This window comes from Dermochelys coriacea, chromosome 18 (assembly GCF_009764565.3).
Source record: "Dermochelys coriacea isolate rDerCor1 chromosome 18, rDerCor1.pri.v4, whole genome shotgun sequence".
Lineage (NCBI taxonomy): Eukaryota > Metazoa > Chordata > Testudines > Dermochelyidae > Dermochelys > Dermochelys coriacea.
This window is the reverse complement of record NC_050085.1, coordinates 8,818,394-8,837,181: the sequence shown is the minus strand read 5'-3', so window position 1 is coordinate 8,837,181 and position 18,788 is coordinate 8,818,394. Positions and strand designations below refer to the sequence as shown.

The window sequence follows — 18,788 nt, the reverse complement described above, 5'->3', positions numbered from 1 at the left end:
ACATCATTACAAACCCTTCCTTTTCTGTATTGGTCTGAACATACCGCTGATCTCTCCCCAGCTCAGCCCCATTGGGTTGATCTGCACACAGAGGCTTTATTTGTCAGCAACACAGCCAGAATTTCTCTTCCCCCTGCCCCCTGTGGAAATGTATATCACATTTATAGGAATAAGTACAGAACCCTGTAGTTACATTAGCCTGGCTACAAATGACAAGGACTATCGACTCGCATGCTTCAGCATCTAAATTGCTCACCAGTTGCAGGGGTTGGGAAGTCATTTCGCTCCCCCCTCCCCATATAACGTCACATTGTTTCACCCCTTCCTCAGAAGCATTCAGCATTGGCCTCTGTCAGAAAGCAGATTAAAGGGGCCATTGGTGTCTTCCAGCATCGTAATTACTATTCAGCTGTATACAGACTGTAATAACACCTTTGGATTCACAAGGGAAGCCTGGTGTCAGCCAAGAGATGGAGACAGCTTGCTGCCTGGATGAGTCCCCTGTGGATGGGATGACCTGCCCTAGGAAAATTGAATAGAAGGACGGGCTGCATGAAGACAAGCCCTGAGCAGAAGGGTGGGGCCTGCTGAAGATGTTTTTGAGTTCATTGTATGCATAGAACCATAGGCTTAAATGGGACTGCAAGGGTCATCTTGCCTAACCCCTCCTAAGATGCAAGATTTGTTGTGGCTGAATCCATTCATGACAGATTCCCTTGTCTTTGGACTTTAATACCCTGAAAGGGGTGGGACTGAGGGGGCCAGAGAGCTAAAGCACCACTGCACTGGACCCACAACCAAGCGTCCCAGACTCCAGGACAGGGTGAGTAGTGCCCCGTTGGGCCACTGTAAAAGCAGATCCTGTCACACTTCTCTTCACAGCACCCTGTTCCATACGCAAGCATCACTCCTATTCTGCAGATGGGGAAATCAGGCAGGGGGTAGGGTAAGTGACTTGCCCATGGTCACATAAAAGCCTAGGTTTGAATGGGGGGACTGAACCAGGGTCCCCTGAGTCTAAATCCAGTGCCTGGTGCACTAGGCTGTTCTGCAGGTGAGGATGCTAGGAGGCATTCAGAACCTCACAAAGTTAAAGGAGCCTCAGCCGAGCAGAGCCCAATCCTGGCAGCCCAATAAGCATGGGACTCCCAATGACTTCAGAGGGAGTTTTGCAAGGAAAGTCTTGGTAAACAGGACACTGAGAGTAGATCTACATTTCAATGCAAGGCCAGGGTTAATGGCACTCGAGACAGCAGACGCTGGGTTTGAGACCCCAGGGCTTGAGCATATAAACTGATTGCCAACCCCAGGTAAAGAATATTTTAACGTGGGCCCAAACTCGGGGTTCTGGGGCCTACACTGCAGTAGGCAGACCCGAGTCCTACCAATTGTATCCCAGATTTCCTAGCACCCTCCCAAAATGTGACCACTATCACTCTTTGTGGGTGGCACAGTGTGGGAAAGCTTGACTGCCAACGGTGCATGTTACAGGAAGTTTGAGCTGTCCGCCAAGACAGCCTGCCGAGCCGTCGTTTTGGTCTGTGCACTTCTGGCAGCCAGAGCCAGCAACATGGAGAAGGTGCTATTTCAAGCACTTCTCTTGCTTGGGCTTTCACTCCCATTTCACGATGCAGGCAGAGCTTCCATGAGACACTGGTGGGCATTTCGGCAGCGTTTTCTGACCCACGGAAGCCACCGGACAGATCTAATGATGGAGCAGGAGCGGAAGGATGCAGACATGTCAGACTTGAACTTGCTGATGCTGGTCACTTGGTACAGCCATTCACGCCCCCTATGTAGACCGGCGCTTCTGGAGCAGGGCCGTAAGAACAGGCTGATGGGATCACATCATCCTGCAGACCTGCAGTGACCAGCTGTGGGTCCAGAACTATTGCCTGAAGAAAGCTGTATTTCTGCAGCTCTGTGAACAGATCCAACCCTCCAGCATAAAGACACTCACATGAGGGTGGCCTGGCTGGTCCAGAAGGGTGTTGCTATCACCATCTGGAAGCTGGCTATCCCACGCTGCTACAGGTCCATTGCCAACCAGTTTGAGCTTGAAAAGTCGATGGTGGGTAAAATGGTGGCAGAGATTTCTGAGGCAGTTAGGGGTGTGGTTGACTCCAAGATGGCAGGCATAAAAGATACTCTTGAAGTAATTGCTGGCTTGTTTCCAGACTGCGCCGGGGCCATTGATGGGATCCAAGTGCCCATACTTTTCCCTTCTCAAGGAGCACAAGTACAGAAACCACAAACGGTGCTTCTCCATTGTTATGCAAGCCCTCGTGGACAACAGAGGGCGATTTATGAATGTAAGGGTTGGCTGCACTGGAAAAGTTCATGATGCCAGGGTTTGGGGGTATTTTGGCAATTGGGAGTCTACATTCATGGACACACTGAGCCATGATTCCTGCCACGTGACATTGTCATAAACAGCGTCACTGTCCCCACTGCTATTCTGGAGGACCCCATGTGCCCCCTTCTGTGTTGGCTTTTGAAACCAGCCCCTGATCTCGGAGGCAAAAGAGGGTTTAATTCCACTCCCAGCAGATGGAGAATGGTGGTTGAATGAGTTTGGCAGGCTGAAATCTCGTTGGAGATGTCTACGGAACCATTTGGATTCCGGTCACACCAGTGCTGTCCGCCTCACTGTGGCTTGTTTTGCTCGTCACAGTCTTTGTGAAGCCAGAGGTGAACCATTTCCCCCTGAATGGGCCTATGGCAGCGAGGGGCCACTGACCCATTACACTCAGCCAGAAAGTGCACCTGCCACAGCTGCAGCTGGATGCACCCAGGAAACAGAAGTCAGGGATGCTTTGTGCTCCCACCTTATGGACTTGCATGGGCCAATGGAAGAGAGAGAACAGTACCTTTATGAATGTGCTTGTGGCGGGGAGTGGGGGGGGTGTTGATTGCTTGTGTAGGCTGTGGGGTGAGACAGGGTGTACCAAGCCTTCTTGGCTCCCCGCTGGAGGCGCAATGCTCCTACTACACCCCATCCCAGGAAGGAGCAGTGGAGGTGGGCCCTCCAGGTCTGCCTAGAAAGGCTGCATGGAAGCAGCCAATCAGAGCCCAGCAGGCTCAGCTAAAAGGAGCTGCAGGGCCTTCGGGGGTCAGTTCTTGGCTGAGACCAGAGGGAGGAAGGAAAGAAGGGGGCTCCCCTCTGGCCACAGACACGCAACTGGCTGTTATTGGACCTGGGAGAGCGAGTGCCTAAGAACTCTAACCCAAAGATAGCAGGTGGAGGTCAAGGGAGCAGGCGGGAAGAGGTCCAGGGAATGCAGCAGCATCTAACTGAAGGGCGCCATACGTTGCTGCTGTTTATAGGGTCCCAAGGTTGGAACCCGGAGTAGTGGGCGGGACAAGGCGTTAGAAGCCAGAATGAACGGCTGGATTTAAAGGACCCAGACATGGGGCTGAAGACCCTGCTGAGGGCAGGCAGCCAGTTTGTTGACTCATCGATAGCTGGGAAGGGGTTCATTTTTGAGTGTGTGACTTGGCCAGAGGACTGAGTCACTGAAGACCCGCCTAGCAAGGTCAGCCACCTACAAGGGGTGTCAGGAGTGGGGGAAAGGATCACAGTACTTCTCCCAGCCACTAGGAGGCACTCAGGAGATGAGTGTCACCTGTTACAGGGGGGTTGATTGTCATGCATTATATTCTTAAATGACGTGACCACTCATGAAAGGGGATGGGGGGACAGTATGGATTGATGTAAATAACCGATGTAAGGATTGATGTACATAGCTGGATTGAGACATGGGTTTTGCATGCCACTTCCCTGTTGTCCCTGATCATGTGTTTGTCTTTATTATTTGAAATACACATTACATGCTGGGTTGCAGTGGTGGCAATAAGATTTCTTTATGAAATCAAAACTTTTATTTTGACACATTTATTGGACAAGTACAATATGAAACCGTTGCGGGGCAGGCCAGTTGCCCTTAACACCCCAAAGCAACAGCAACACCCAAACCTTTAAAAGTTACCAAGAATAAAGTGCATAAACACATGCAAACAATGCAACTAGGTACAAGACAACCCCACCTGCTACTGCAGCTCCCGAGAGCCTCCTATTCTCCTTTCCCTGTTTGCCATGCAGTGGGGGAAGCATCCACAGGAGAGGGGTTCAGCAGTGAGGACTGCATGGGGCACATTTGCCCTATTCAGCCACTCATAGGGCCCTACTGCGTGGGCCACCTAGCCATGGAGTTGTCCAAGCTGCTCCTGGAGTGCAGGGCAGGGTACCACAGAGGGGATGCAGCCCATGGTATAGGCACAGCAGTAGCTGGCAACCTTGAAGCCATTAGAGACAGTAGCTGCTCAAACAATTCTCTCTGTCCAGAACTCCAACCATAAATTAATCCCGGAAAAGCTTCCTCTTGGAACAATCCGCGAAGGTCCAGTGAGCCAGGCTTCTGCATGGGGGCGAGCTGTGGAGATATTGCAAGCTGGAGATGACAAGGAGCCTAGAATAAGACAAGACACACGCGGTTATTGTCCTGAATAGCTCTGTGCAGGAGCAGAGAAAAAAATCAGTTTGGAATTTCCAGAACAGAAAATGATACTTTTTGAGACTGAACTTCATTACCTTGGCAGAGGGCTGCTCAGACCACAAAAGCTTCCAGCACCCAGCCGGATTCATTGCAGTGAAAGCAGTGCTGAGAGAATGGGAAATTCGAAACCACAATTTTTAAAAAAAAATGGAATTTGGGGGAGATTGGTGACAGCGCTTCTCTAACATTTCAGATATTACATATTTTGGAGGACAGAACAGTCCTTGTGGTGCCCGACTGGCAAAGTCAGATGTTCTTCAAAGCTGATGGTGGAACACTGAGCACAGATGCCACTGAAATAGTCACACACAGGGTGAATGAACTGCACAGCTATGAGTGGAGTGGGCCAGTGAGCTACCAAGGCGACCCTGAAAAATACATCCATGAAATGGGACTGCTTCTCTGGAGTCCTGCTTTGGGAAAAGTTTGCGGCTATCAGCATCCCGGACTGGGTCAGAATTCACGGGGGAATCAACAGGATGCTGCATTTGTATCCACATGGTTTAGTGCTTCCCCACAACCTCCAGTGCAGCCTGATAGAACTGCGTGCAAACACACAGACAGCTCTTCTGCCATCCCCTTTCCACTTGGCTGAATTCCACCCCCCCCCCGCCCTCCGCAGGCAGATTTGGAACGAATGGTTTTGTCACCCAGGGACTGCATGGACTCCATTTTATAGAACTGGACTACATTTGAACCTCTGCCCATCCCCCTCGCCACTTGTTCAGTTCCCTCTCTTCAGGTGGCTCGTCATCTCGTGGGTTGGGCCAAGCGGCGTACATACAGGGGAGGTAATACAAGGTTCTTATTTTAACAAACCAGAATGAACTAGCAAAAATGTGCACCTTCCCAGGAAAACATCACTTCTATGTGCTTGTTTTACTGTTTGCATTTCCCGGTCTCCAGTTTGAATTCCATGTAGCGGTGGGGGCGGGAGGGGAAGGATGCCAGGGCACTGGCATGCAATCCAACATTAGTGGATGCACGTTGCTACCCCGGGGCGTATAATGTCTTTTGCATTGGTTCACAGAAGGGAAATCCCTCCCATTCCTATATTAGTAAACACAAAAATGGAGCCAGAAACTTACCAGACTCTGGGGCAGTTTCTCGCTCTCTCCCATTTGGGCTGCCGGTTCTGCGGCGGGCTGTTCCTCTCGGGGGGGAGGGGGGGCAGGTATGACAAAGCTCCACTGAGAATGGCCCCGGGATGTGCTGCAGCTGCTCCTGTGGCAAAGCCTCCTCTGGGATCAGTTTCATCAGCAGAGTCACTTCATTTGCCTCATTCAACACCTGCTGCTGGCGCCCATCAATTTCCATGCTGACTTCTGGGGCTCGCAGGTGCCATCCCAACTGACCAGGTGATCATGCCCCACCAGTGGCTTTGGTGCTCGACGCAGTCCACAGCATTTGGTCAAACTCATCACAAAACAGGCACAGGGTCAGCGAGCTGCCAGAGGTGCAGTTGTGGTCCCTGGTTTTCAGGTACTTCGTCTTCAGCCAGTTACTCCATTCCCTGCACTGGTCACTGATCCAGTAAATTTCCAGCCTTGTCAGCTTCTTCGCTCTTTGGGGGTATGAACGGTCATTCCTGGTATTTTGACTAAAATCAGTTGTTTTGCTGGCCTCACTCCAGAGACTAACCGAAATCTGGCGGTGTTCCCGCGACAACGGGTGCAGTGCGCTTTGTGAAGGACTTCTGGTCGGGATCCATTGCAAATGCCCAAGGATCTCCTAAGGTGTGTTTGCAGCTCAGAGGTCAGAATAAAATGGAAGGGTTAAATGCCGAGCTGCTGTACTAGAGCAAGGGTGGGGAGCTTCCATTTCCCTGGAGTTGACTGGCAAGTCATGGGACAGAGAGGACAAAGGAAGTCGGCCCACTGAATTGTGGGATACTTTTGGCAGACTCCAGGGACCCGAGCCTAGAGGGGGGACTGTATCTACACTGCAAAACAATAGGGCTTGAAACCTGGATCCCACCTTGACTTGACTCAAACCTTCCACCCTTGAGGGGTCATAGGACCCTGGGTCTGAGCCCAAGTCCAAGAGATTTGTGTGTAGACAGAAGGGGGGTTAGGACTTGAGCCTGAGACAGAGCCCAGGTTTACGTTGCAGTATAGACACCCCCTCAGTCAGAGTTGCTCTGCCTCAGCTGGGGAAGATATTTCATCTGTCCCATACCTTCTCCCCACTCCCTTCACCCTTATCCAATTACAATAAACTCATCAGATCTCCTCAGCTGCCAGTTAATTCCAGAGCAGTTGTCTCATAATCCTGCTAGCTAATGAGCATTCAAACCATTTGCATAACAAAATGAAGAAGGGAAATTAATTACCATTTACTGCTGAAGTATCCATGTTAATTCATTTAAGCAAAGAGGTGCTCAAAGTCATGCTCTCAGGAGCGGCAAGTCTAGCCTGTAATCTACCAGGACACTCGACTCAATGGCTCCTCTGTTAGAGTCATGTATACAGGGGATGGAAAGCCCTGTGTAGCCATAATTTTGCCATGGCACCATCCATACTTAGCTGCTCTGTTCCCAGTGTGATCACGCCTCCAGTCCCCCCAGGCATGCAGGTGGGATTCATATTGGAAAATGGTTCTGGAGTCAGACACCCGCCGGATAATTTGACAAGCTTAAGACACAGAATAATCAGGCAGGCATCTGAGCAGCAGCATGGGAAGTTCGTATCTTTCCACTTGCCGCACTCAGAACGGAATTACAGGAGAAGCCTGCAGCGTAACACAGACAAGGCTCTAATCATTGCATCTAATTGCACAGGAAAGAAAAGAACTACAAGAAAACTGTCAACATGTCTCACCTGTAATGAACAATCACAACAACAACCCAGAAACCTGTCGTTGTGACAGCCTGAGGAGACACAGGGCACGTGGAACTGGGCGCTAGGATAGATTACATCGCTAGTGCTGATAGTGTCTCCCTGTGTGACCTTGGGCTGCAATTTTTAAAAGTGGCCACTGGATTTTTGAACGCCTCCGAGTTAGGTGTCTGACTTGAGGCACCTGGAAGCTGATTTTCAGAAGCACTGAGTACCCCCAGTTCCAATGGACACCCCCTGCACAGCTCCATTGCATGTCAATGTGCCACCACTGTGTATGCAAATCAAGTAATTGCATTAAGTAGCCCTTTGTGCATGCTGTTACCCATTCTGCATGAGTCCGCACTGGAACCGACCACCTATGCAGATACAGTGAATATTTATTTAGCAATCTAAGGTGTTTGTCATATAACTAAATTGTTATGATAATTATTGTAAGTAATGGAATTAATACTATAATAATATAACACTAACTATAATATATTATAATACTATACTAATGATTAAAAACACTAATTCTGTGACTGAGTTTTACCCCATGTTCAGTTAAGCAGCAATACTACAGAACTTTTCTGCCTTCATCAGCCTTAAGCCCCTGTTAGGATATGTCTTCACAACAGAGTTAAACCAAGCACTTACCTGGTTTTTATCCCGGGCGAAAGCTCTCTACAGTCCAAACACAAAAAGCTTCTACCCAGGTTAGGAGGTGCTTTAACCCCTGGCTAGCTGATCTGGCTTGAGAGTCCTCCGGTGCCTTCCCACAGTTCCCCCCACGAAGGGTAAAGTTCCCCGCAATTGACACAACTGTCTGGGAAAAAATCCTAGAGCATCTCAGCACAAGGCGCCATGGGCTCTGTCCCCAGACATGCATGCTGAGTGCAGAAACTGGGAGAACATAGTCACTTGGGCAGGGCTTTACTGTGGGGCTGCTCACACCCGGGCTAGGCTAACCCAGACACTGAGACCCACTGGGCTAACTCTGCACCCTCGGAGGCAGGTTACTGGACTGCAGGGATTGCTGATCCCATGTGATATGTGTTGGGATGAACATATGTAAGCAGAGCTCTGTGGTCCATTCCCAGAGGAACCCCATGCTGCTGCTGTCTCTTCTAACCCCACATGGCAAGGTCCCCTCCAGTCCTGGATAAAACCGCAGCTACTGGCAAACCCCTTTTCCTTCTCACCTTTTTCTCGGCACTCGGGTCCTTCTTGGTCCCTTTAATGAAATCATTTCTCCCCTTCAGGTGTTGCTCATACGCTGTAGGGGTCATGTCGCCCTCTTCCATCAAGACGTGAGGCATATGGGGCTCTGGAAGATCAGAAGGACAAGCAGAGAACAGCCTTAGAGTGCTTGCAAGAGACGCCGAGGGGCAGAAGTGGGAGACTGCAGCATTCGAGCTGGTGTAACGCCGACAGACCACAGTGGGCAGCAGGCGGGATCAAATCTGGGGCCTTTGGAGCTTAGTGCATGAGCCTTTACTGCATGAGCTAAAAGCCACATGGCTGCTAGCTAAGGCTGTAGAACAAACTCATTAATCTCTCTCTCTAAGTGGTCTTGGTGCCACTAGATGGGACAGAACACCACACCCAGGAGGTGTGTGGGTTACACTGGCACCTGGGGACTCTGGGACAGCAACATGCACGTCCCAGTACGTTCAGAGATTTAGTTCACATAGCTGGCCCAACATTTACCACACAAAAGGGATATTTACCTCCAACATGCAAAGACAGAGCTAATGGCACCTGCTGCCCAGACAACGGAATGGGAGGGACCCCCAGAAAGGGGGCGAATGGCAGACAGAAAGCACAGGCCACCTACCGCTTGGATGGATTAATATTTCCACCGGTCTGTCAAAAGTGTGTTTGTTGGCCAGCGTGATCATGATGCTCTTGGCGGAGCGGGCAGAGGGGTCAGCGTCAGCTCGGATCTCGTGTGTGGGGCTTTCCACTCCTGAGCAGGAAAGAGAGATGCGACGCGGGTATGTGGTGGGTGGAGAAGCTGTTCAGTGAAGCTGGAATTCGGGGGGGAGCTGGGGCTCAGAGGGCCAGAGGGGGAAAGCAGAAACAGTTGCTGTGCGGAGATGGGGGAGGGGGTACGGCATAAAGGAACCGGGAAGGTTGAATAAGGATGCGTGTGTGTCTATGTGTCTGGTCTCCTGTCTACACTCAGGTGCCCAGTGTACCACGTGACAGTGCAGGGTGCTGAAGCATCATTTGCAGAAGTGCAGCCCCAGGAAGAAATAGCAATCAGTGCCGGAAGGGAGATGGTATCACCCGCTCATCAGCGTTGCAGCTGGCAGAAAAACAGCTGGTGCCATGGCAGGGTTAACATGCTGAAACTGACTCTGTCTGGGGGGCTGTTGTCAATGTTTAGAGGGGGTTGTCAAGCGGACTCGGCTTCAAGGGGCAGCCCTGGTGCTCTCACCTGCAAGTACGCAGGGCCCCCGGATCTCCAGGTGGAAGCTGAACTCGTATTCGGTGGGGTTGGTGGCCTCCCTCTCCAGCAGCTGGGCCAGACAGAACTTGTTAGCTGGATCCAGGCTCCCAGCTCCACAGGAATGTCGATCTCTGCTGAGGAGACAACACCAAGTCAAAGCTGCAAACTCTGGGCCTGCCCCGTGCCCTGCACTGCAAACACAGCCCCATGGCTGGGGGTAAAGCAACTGGCAGCTTCCCTGCCTCCCGCAGCAGCTCCCAATGCAGCCAACAGCTCGTTTCTGCAGGGTTGTGGGCTCCTCTCCTCTCCTCTCCTCTCCAGCTCAACCCCAGCAGCTCATACATCTCAGCCCCTTGGACTCAGCCCCAGGAGCATGTTGGGTGAGCAGGAGGCTGGGGCAGGATGCACCAGCGGGGCACAAAGCAAGAGAGCAAGGCAGATCAGATGAAGATGAGAGTTGGGAAAGGAGAGACAGACAGGGAGATGGCTAAAGAGTGGCAGCTGGGGCACAAGAGGGGAGCTGAGAGCAGAACTGGGGAGCTGCGGTGTGCCAATCAGCCAGTCTGTTGCAAGGGAGGCTGCTGATAAGAAATGGTGGGTCCCACTGAGCTGGGGAAATGGGCTTTCATAGAAACGTTCCAATGGCACGTGGCCTGACCTTCAGCTCCTCATAATCTAGCAGGAATTCAAGCCCAACCCTCCAGCCATGCAGCCCCCTGCAGATATAGGAGGGGCCAGGGCTACTCCAGAGAAGGCTGCTGGAGGGATGGGGACAAAAGCAAACCCGTTCGGAGACTCTGGCTCCCCCTTACACTCGGAGCTGGTATCCAGAGAGGTTGGTGCTTTCCATGCCACACTGGGGCACCTTGGGGACGCACACGGCTGGGAGAAGGACCCTCACGGCACCGCTCGGAAGAGTCTGCAGCTCCGAGGAGGTGCTGATGAAGACGGACACGCTTTCCAGTGGAGGGATCACACCCAGGTTAGCCACAAAAACGATTCGCTCCAAATCCTCATCCAGCGCAATCCTTCCTGCACAGAGAGGTCACACGGGAGAGATGCTCCTCTCTGAGGCCATGTCACTGTCCAGGTCTCCCTCCTCCTGCACCAGCCCCTGGTATTTGTTAATCAAATACTAGACAACCCACAGCAACATCCCAGTATCATCAGGTGCATTAGAAGGGCTTCCGCAGCCATCCTGCTCTGGGCTGAGATCAGGGAAGGAGACTTGCTTGTCTGTTTGTCGCGACTCAGAAAGGGCCTGATCCAAACCCCCCTGAAGTTAATGAGTCTTTCTAGACTCATATGCTGGTGCTTCCAGAACTAATGGAGCCTTTAAAAGCAATTAGAACCAGCTCTGATTTTCAGATCTTTTGCTGCCAGTGGTATGTGCATGCAATGACTTTTCCTGTCCCCAAAGGGACCATGCCACTTCTGTTCAATACGCGTGCTCCTGACACCACATCACAAGCCTGCATAACGGACAGCCTCTCTGAGATTCCTCTTCCCCTGCCCACTCCTCCCCTGGACCATTCAAACCACAAAGGACTCCTTACCACTGCCATCCTGAGCTCTTCCATTGGGGAGGCTGCTGCAGTCCAAGTAACAGTCGTCTAGTTTGGCTTTGTCTTTGACCTGCACGGTCACAGCCCGCCTGGAAACGACAGCTTCGAACCCAACCACGGTGGTGTACTCATCCAGTGGGTAGACAAAGAGACCTGCCAAAGGGAAGGCTCTTAGAACAGCCACCCTAGGGGTGAGGTTTCCAACCACTCCCCACCAATGGTCCCGTGCTCTGGTGTGGTGGCCAAGAGGAGACACACCCTGTTAAAGGTTCCCTCCTCTGGCACCACCAGCCGCAGGAGCAAACACTGGGAGAGGCAAGAAGCCTGGAACTGTAAGAGAAAAACACTAGGGGCCCAATCCTCTCCCACCTCCAGCACCTTTGCTGTTCAAAGAGGCCCAAATTTGGCCACAGCAACTCTGCTGAGCTGTCGTGGAGGAGAGCTCAGCTGCCTCCTACCCCAAGCATGCCTCATGCACTTTGGCCCATGTCAGAGGAGGGCTGGGATGTGGGCTGGGAAAGGGGCAGGCTGGAGTGCAGCTCTGCTTCACACATTCTCAGCAGGCACAGGGTCCCTTAGGGACCATAGCCAGCAGTTGTAAGTTAGAAGAGCCTTTAGGCTGCTCTAACCTATGCCAGGGCTGGGGCCGGGGCTGGAGCTGCCATGTCTTGAGAATCAGGTGGCGGTAACTGATTCCCCAATGCCCCCCACTATGCCAAGCGGTTCTCAATTCAGGAGAGAATCTGGCCCTATGATTGCACCAGTAGCAAGTATTGTACCCTGTCCGTAAAGGGGAGGCTGCCGAGCCGGACTCAAGAGGCTGCCATTAACACCAGCAGTGACCAGTCTCCCATACTGACCCCTGAGCCCCATCCATGCTGCCTGCGCCCCAAGGAACAGAGCCCTACCTTCAAAAGGATGGGCCTCTGGGTTGCCGTAGGTCAGGGAGGCAGTCATCCCAAAGGCATAGCCGCTGACACAAGAGGTGACCTCGGAGGCTGTGAGGGGGAGGGGGGAACTGCTTGTCCAGTTAATGAGCCCTGGCATCCTGCTTATGGGCTCTGGAGTAGCTTGGGTGTCAGGACCTGCAGCAGCCTGGAGAGAGGGGGGAGGACATGAGACACCTTAAAGAGCCCTGACTGCTGGAGCCCAAAACACTCCCAGCGCCTCAGACAGCCTCGGGGACAGATAGCAGAGCTGCAGCTCGGATACAGGCCCTTGGCAGCATTAACAATCTGGGGCCTCCCACTCCCAGCAGTGTCTGCAACCTCAAGGGCTCTGCAGGTACATGACTGTCCCAGAAGCCAACGTGCAGGGCAGCCTGCACCTTCCCCAGCAGGACCTTCCTCCGGGGGCCTGTACAGAGTTGATAGCAAAAGGTGGAACTGAAGAAGCCTCGGGGCTGATGACAGGAATCCAGGCAACAAACACCACTGGTTCCTAATTGCATTCTGCTGAGCTTCCCTCTCTTCCCTTTGCACAGTGAGGATGGGCCACAGCAGCGCCAAGTGGGACGGGTGCTAGTAAAATGCCCCCCATGGGACCCTTCTGCCCTAAGCTGCACCTGTAACGTTATCTTTTCTAATGGGAGAGGAAGGCTTGTAGGGATAACTCTGGGTAGAGGATGGTCCTGGATTTGGCACTGATGCTGTGCCAACAGTGGCATGCATCTCGTGGATCTGGTGGGGGTAGAAAATGGTGATGGTTCTTCACCTGTACACTTGGGTACTAGAGAACAACTTTGTTCCCGCTTGATAATGTGGAATTCATTTCCTAACCGGTGAGGGTGAATGACCAAGTCAGCCCATGGCATGGAGATGAGTAAACCATTCCCAGCATGATGGAAAAGACACCCATTCCTGGACATGCACTACAATACCTGGGAACATTGTAAAGTTAAATCTGCATGGACTGTACCAAGGACATGCTGATATTTCAGGGGCAGGATCAAACCTCCTTCCAGCTGCTGTGCTTCTGCTTATAGCTTTATATTGTGCAGAACTGGGTAACTTTCTCACACACACCCACTCTGGTTTTTGTTTTCTTTTAAAGTGTAAAGTGTCTCCGTGATAACAAACTACAACCATGAAAATTCTCATGAAAGAAAGAAATGTATGGAGATAGACAGATATTCTTTTTGGCCTATCATTTCTTTGCCCATTACCAGACAGCAACACAATGCTGGCTATATTAATTCACCTTTTTCCCCTGCATTTCAGGGCAAATGCAATGACTCCTCTTCCCCACTCCCCAGGTCTCCACCTCACTCCTGCAAAGTGTGACTCAGTTCATTGCCTCCTTAGCAGAGCTGTTCATACGTAAAGTTGTTGCCTCTAATGCTTCTGTTAATTAAATTTTCCTTGCAACTGTTCTTGCTGCCAGCCCAATCTCCGCTTTAGCTAATCTTCTCCCAGTATGTCTGTCAGCCTGAGGAATTCAGATAAGGATCTTGCGGGTACCTTTCCGTCCAGAACTCACCACACTCGCTCTCTGTCAAGAATTCCCAGGGACAGCTGCAGCCTGACTGCTCCTTGGCTGGCTCTGGATGCTTTATGCAACCCTCTGTGTGACCAAGGGGGAGCCAGCCGCAGTGAAAGACATCGATTTACCTCTCATTTCCTGGCCAATTCTGTGTTATTAAATGCACCTTTTGATGCAAATGTCCCGAAAGGCAAACACAACAAGCCATTAGGACCAGGAGCTCACCCGTGCCTTTCAGTGGAAACGCAGCAGAGCTAAGCTGGGCCAACTAGGGTGGGACATAGAGGACTAACCGGGAGTGACTGAGATGAGGATATGGGACTTTAAGTACTAGCGAGGGCTAACCAAGATGGGGTACAGAACAAATGAGGCCAGCAAGATGGAGCTATGGGAACCATGGGGTTAATAAGGACTTTGCCAGGATGGGGCTACTTAATAAGAACATAAGAACAGCCATTCTGGGTCAGACCAAAGGTCCATCTAGCCCAGTATCCTGTCTTCCGACAGTTGCCAATGCCAGGTGCCCCAGAGGGAATAAACAGAACAGGAATCATCAAGGGATCCATCCCCTGTTGCCCAATCCCAGCTTCTGGCAAACAGAGGCTAGGGACACCATCCCTGCGCATCCTGGCTAATAGCCATTGATGGACCTAGCCTCCATGAATGTATCTAGTTCTTTTTTGAAATGAGGACTGTTAAGGGACAGCAAGACTCTGAAAATATAATGAGAAATTAATAGTAACAATAAGGGCACCTCCCATTTGAGGATCTCAAACTCAGACTGTAGTATGCCTCAGAACCTTGCTGGGATGCAGGTTCTATTATCCCCGGGCGACAGAGGTTCAGAGACTTACCCAAGTAGTCCGTGTCACACCTGGAACTAAAACCCAGTTTTGATTGCCAGGGCCCTGCTGTACCCACTATCTCCCACTTTCCATGGAAAATTTGTATTGGGAAGCATAGGTGCTCCCCTGGTGCCTAACCTGCCAGAGAAGCTGCAGATCGATGTCTCTGCTTGGAAAGAAAACTTTGCTTGTGCCTGCGTGTGTGAGAGAGCGAACCAGAGACTGGAAAGTCAGTGGCATTGGTGCAAAGGAGCCTCCAGTCACCAGGTGCTGGGTGCTCAATAGGACCATGATTATTCCAGCCTGGCTGCTCCCTAATGCACAGTTCAGCCATCTGGGTTGTTTGTTTTCCTTCTCAGCACCAATGCATGTCATGGTAGTCATGGTGCCCCAAGCCAGACCCTCTGGTGGATGTCTGCACAATCTAGCTAGCTCATGAAGCTGTGGCAGCATGGGCTAGCCATCTGAGTCATTTCCCAGGGTTCTGGATCTGTTTGTACAGCCCATACTGAAGCATGCACTACCATGGCTTCACTGCGACCAGTACCCCAGCTAGTCAGATTACAGCTAGCTTGGGTGTGTCTACATGGGCTGCAATCACACCCCGGACTTCAGTGAGAATATACCCTAAGAAACCCAGGAGCCTGCTGTGCGCAAGGATCCTGCTGGATGCTGTAAAGCCAGCAGTGTGGCAGGGGGAAAAGCCAGAATAGTTGTGCTAGGATACTGAAGATAATCTAGCTACCCAGACACACCATCTCCAGATAGCAAAGGCCAGTCAGGACATTGGGGAAGTGAGATCTGCCAGTTCGGGGAGGCAGAAGGCTGAATCACCTGCCGTAAGGGAGGAAAATGGAGGAAAGAACTGAGTGAAAAAGAAAAATGGAAGGAGACAGGTTAGAAAGGACAGAGGAGTAAGCCAGGCCTGGCTGACGGGATTTCTCTGCTGTACACATTGGAGAGGTGGGTTCAGTCTCCATTCCTGAGACCTGATTCCCCCATCACTTATACAAGTGCAGGTTCACTGGCTTCTGCAAAGCCACTCCTGGATTTACACTAGGCCACGTGAGGTCAGAATCAAGTGCCTGGCCTTCTTGTCTGACCAGGTGGAAGCTGGGGAGGAGCTTGCCCCTAGGAAGGAGCAGCTGTAGCATAGCCAACAGTGTTTTCTGGGCCTGCTGAACCCCCGCTAGCCCAAAGGGGCCCTGTGTGGTGAGGTGATAGGAGGCAGGACACGCTGTGTTAGAGAGTCAAGAAGACTCCGTAGCAGCCTTGTCTCCATAGCAGCCTTGTCTCTCATCCTCCCAAAGGGCCAGACAGAGGACGTGAGACAACAACAAGTGCAGGGGATTAGAAGAGGATGAGATCATTTATATTAGCTGCATCCATCACAACTTCTAGTGCCAGGGTTTGCTGATTCACAGTCCCTGAGAGCAGTAATCAATGTTCTCTGGCCAGAGTGGAGGTACATGAGGGTCTGCAAGGAACACTGTCCCCAGCTGCCTCAGAGAAGCAGGACAGTTGTGGTTCTCCTGCTGAGGGTGAAGTACAGATGGGTTCTCAAGGGCACATGTAGATTGTCAGTTCTTTGGGGCTGGGACTGTCTCTTTTGTTCTGTGTTTGCACAGCGCCTAGCGCAATGGGGCCCCGAGTCAGGACGTGGGTTCCTAGGCACTATGGTGACACAAACAATAACAATCCCATCGGGGGAGAAGACTGGTGGCTGTAATTATTATTATGTGTAGTATGGCAGGACTTAGGAGCCACATGCTGCATCAGGGCCCCATTGGGGTAGGTGCTCACAATCCATATAGACAAGCCTGGGAGAAAGAGAGGTGTGATGGGATCTATAAACCCCACCCTGCAACTGCTAATGAAGGGTTAAGAGACCTTCTCAGCTGTGGCTAATTGGCAGACCAGCAACAGCTGAGGTAAGAGCTGCAGACGGAGCACAAAGTGGTGGCCAGGGAGCCTGAAAAGGACTCTGCATCAGCTGTGAAGTGGGCAGGAAGTAGCTAGTATCCCTATCCCACTCCTCACAAAGCACTGGAAGGAGTCACTCTGGGAAATGGGCCAAGGGCTGATGAAGGTAGGAAGGGGCCTAGGAAAGCAGCAATGAATCTGAGGCAGTAGACCTGCTTAGTACAGGGTCCCTGGGCTGGAGCCCATAGGAGAGGGTGGGTCTGTGCTTGCCTCCCTGCCAGCAGGAAAATGGGTGTAAAAGCCCTCCTCTTGCAAGGGGTTATGGGCTGCTGGGTCCAGGGTGGGCCTGAAGACTTGGCATAAGGTCATTAGCCTGTCTGGTTATTGGACTCTGTGGGGGGGACTGTAAGTGACCTGGCTGGAGGGTGAGTCCTGAGAAGGGGCAAATGGCCACAGGGGTCTCTGACAGGAGGTGCCACTGTAGATGAGACTGCTGTGTCATGCTGGCCATGGGGGGGTGGACTGGCTGGTGAGCGACCCCTCCACAAGAGCAGCTCCAGTTCCTCCTCCTCCTTGCTTTATGGATGGGGAACTGAGGGGATGTCTACACTGCAGTTAGACGCGGAGGCTGGCACATGCCAGGTGACATGGGCTTACGGGGCCATTTAATGTGGGCCTAGATATGTGAGCTCGGGCTGCAGCGTGAGCTCTGGGACCCTCGAGCCCCAGTCAGCTGGCACGGGCCAGCCATGGATGTCTCAGGGCGCATCTAAACTGCGATTAGAACGCAAGTGACTCTCACACGTGGCGAGTCAGTGGCCAAGCTGAGCTCCTGCATTCCCGGCCACTGCCTTCACCACAGGGTTTCCCCCTGAAGAAAGGGGAGAAGGAGATGAGAAGTGTTTGTGGGGGCAGGGGTCCTCCTAGCTCCACCTATATTCCCCTTGCCCTCCCTGCACGCCCATTGCTGAGAGATGATGAAAGGCATGAAAAGGCTTCCAAGCTGCCTTGCTGGTTTTCCCAATCTTTCCTGGTGGCCACGGGGGCTGGTGACTCCTACTACCCTGGAGATCTAAGACCCCCGGAGCAGACACGACTCTGCCTGCCTGCAGTGGCTCTGTTCCCCGCTGTGGCTGTGGGCGGCTGAGTGCTAACGAAGTGCTCCTAGCGCTCAGTGCCATTGACACGCACTCGATGGCTCTCAGTAGAGAAGGACGTCTCATCCCCCGGGGCCCAGCAGAGCAAAACGCTCCTGGGCTCATTCGCAGTCAAGTGGGCAGCGGCGACAGCATTCCCGTAGCTGGCTTCAAACCTGTGCGCCCCATTAGTCGTTCCCAATCAGTGTCTTTCATTAGGCTTCTACTGGCTTCCCATTCCTCGGCCCATCCCCCTCCCTCCCAGGTCACACCAGTAGCTACAAGGAGCTTTGTTCTTCCAGGGGATGAGCCCTCTTTGTGGCTGTTACCAGAACTGAAACATGAACGAGTTTTACTAGCCAGGCCCGAGGGGCTTGGAACAGGCAATTCCTCAGGCCCACAACACGGGCCTCCTTTCCCCAGGCCCAGCCTGCGAGCTAGGGAACCAGAGAGAACCACAACGTCTGTCTGTGTCCAACAGCCTCACTAAAGAAACCCCTTTCTAGGCATGACAGCCAAGTCTTGCCTCTTACGAGGGGGATGCTCAAACTGCAGCCAGGTCTGAATTGTGAGCACCAGTTTGGGAGCGACAGGTGCAAGTATTCAGATTGACTTGGCACTGGGAGCCAACCTGCATTTCTTCCACCTCCCCCATGAGCCCAATGGTTCCCCCTCCCCCAGCCAAAACCCCCCTGTCTGACTCTGCACATCCCTTTTCCCCTGCAGCAACAGTCCTGGTTTGTCACTTGGAGAATCTGGTTGCTGTAAGGAAGCTGGGAACCTACTGGAGAGGTGTGGGGAGAGCTGGGGGCAATGAGAAGGTTGCAAACAGGGGGAAGAGAGTCAGGGTCCATTGGCAGAACCCTGGAGATGGCGCTCCAGAGACACCGGAACTAGCTATGGGCAGTTATTCAAACCAAGCCTCCATCCCTGCTGCATACATGGCTGTTTATGTCCACTGCCTGCAGGAAGGCGATGGCATACTAGGGCTGCAGATTACCAGCTATT

The 18,788-nt window shown here is 52.2% G+C and overlaps 1 protein-coding gene across 2 annotated transcripts in view; it reads right to left on the bottom strand.

The window, feature by feature from the left end:
- The window catches only part of VWA5B1 (von Willebrand factor A domain containing 5B1), a 66,913-nt gene extending 49,430 nt beyond the window's left edge, over nt 1-17,483 (bottom strand). The window contains exons 1-7 of one of the 2 annotated variants that reach the window (XR_006276349.1): nt 17,447-17,483; nt 12,304-12,490; nt 11,387-11,548; nt 10,643-10,862; nt 9,819-9,961; nt 9,213-9,344; nt 8,578-8,702 (exon numbers count right to left, since the gene is read on the bottom strand). Coding sequence is in view for 1 of the 2 variants with exons in the window: in XM_043499983.1 (XP_043355918.1) it covers nt 8,578-8,702; nt 9,213-9,344; nt 9,819-9,964; nt 10,643-10,862; nt 11,387-11,548; nt 12,304-12,490; nt 17,447-17,482 (1,008 nt within the window). In the remaining variant the exon portion in view is untranslated. Of the gene's footprint in view, nt 1-8,577; nt 8,703-9,212; nt 9,345-9,818; nt 9,965-10,642; nt 10,863-11,386; nt 11,549-12,303; nt 12,491-17,446 lie in introns of both variants that reach the window. The other variant, XM_043499983.1, reaches the window with a different exon arrangement.
- Nucleotides 17,484-18,788: the final 1,305 nt, after the last annotated feature.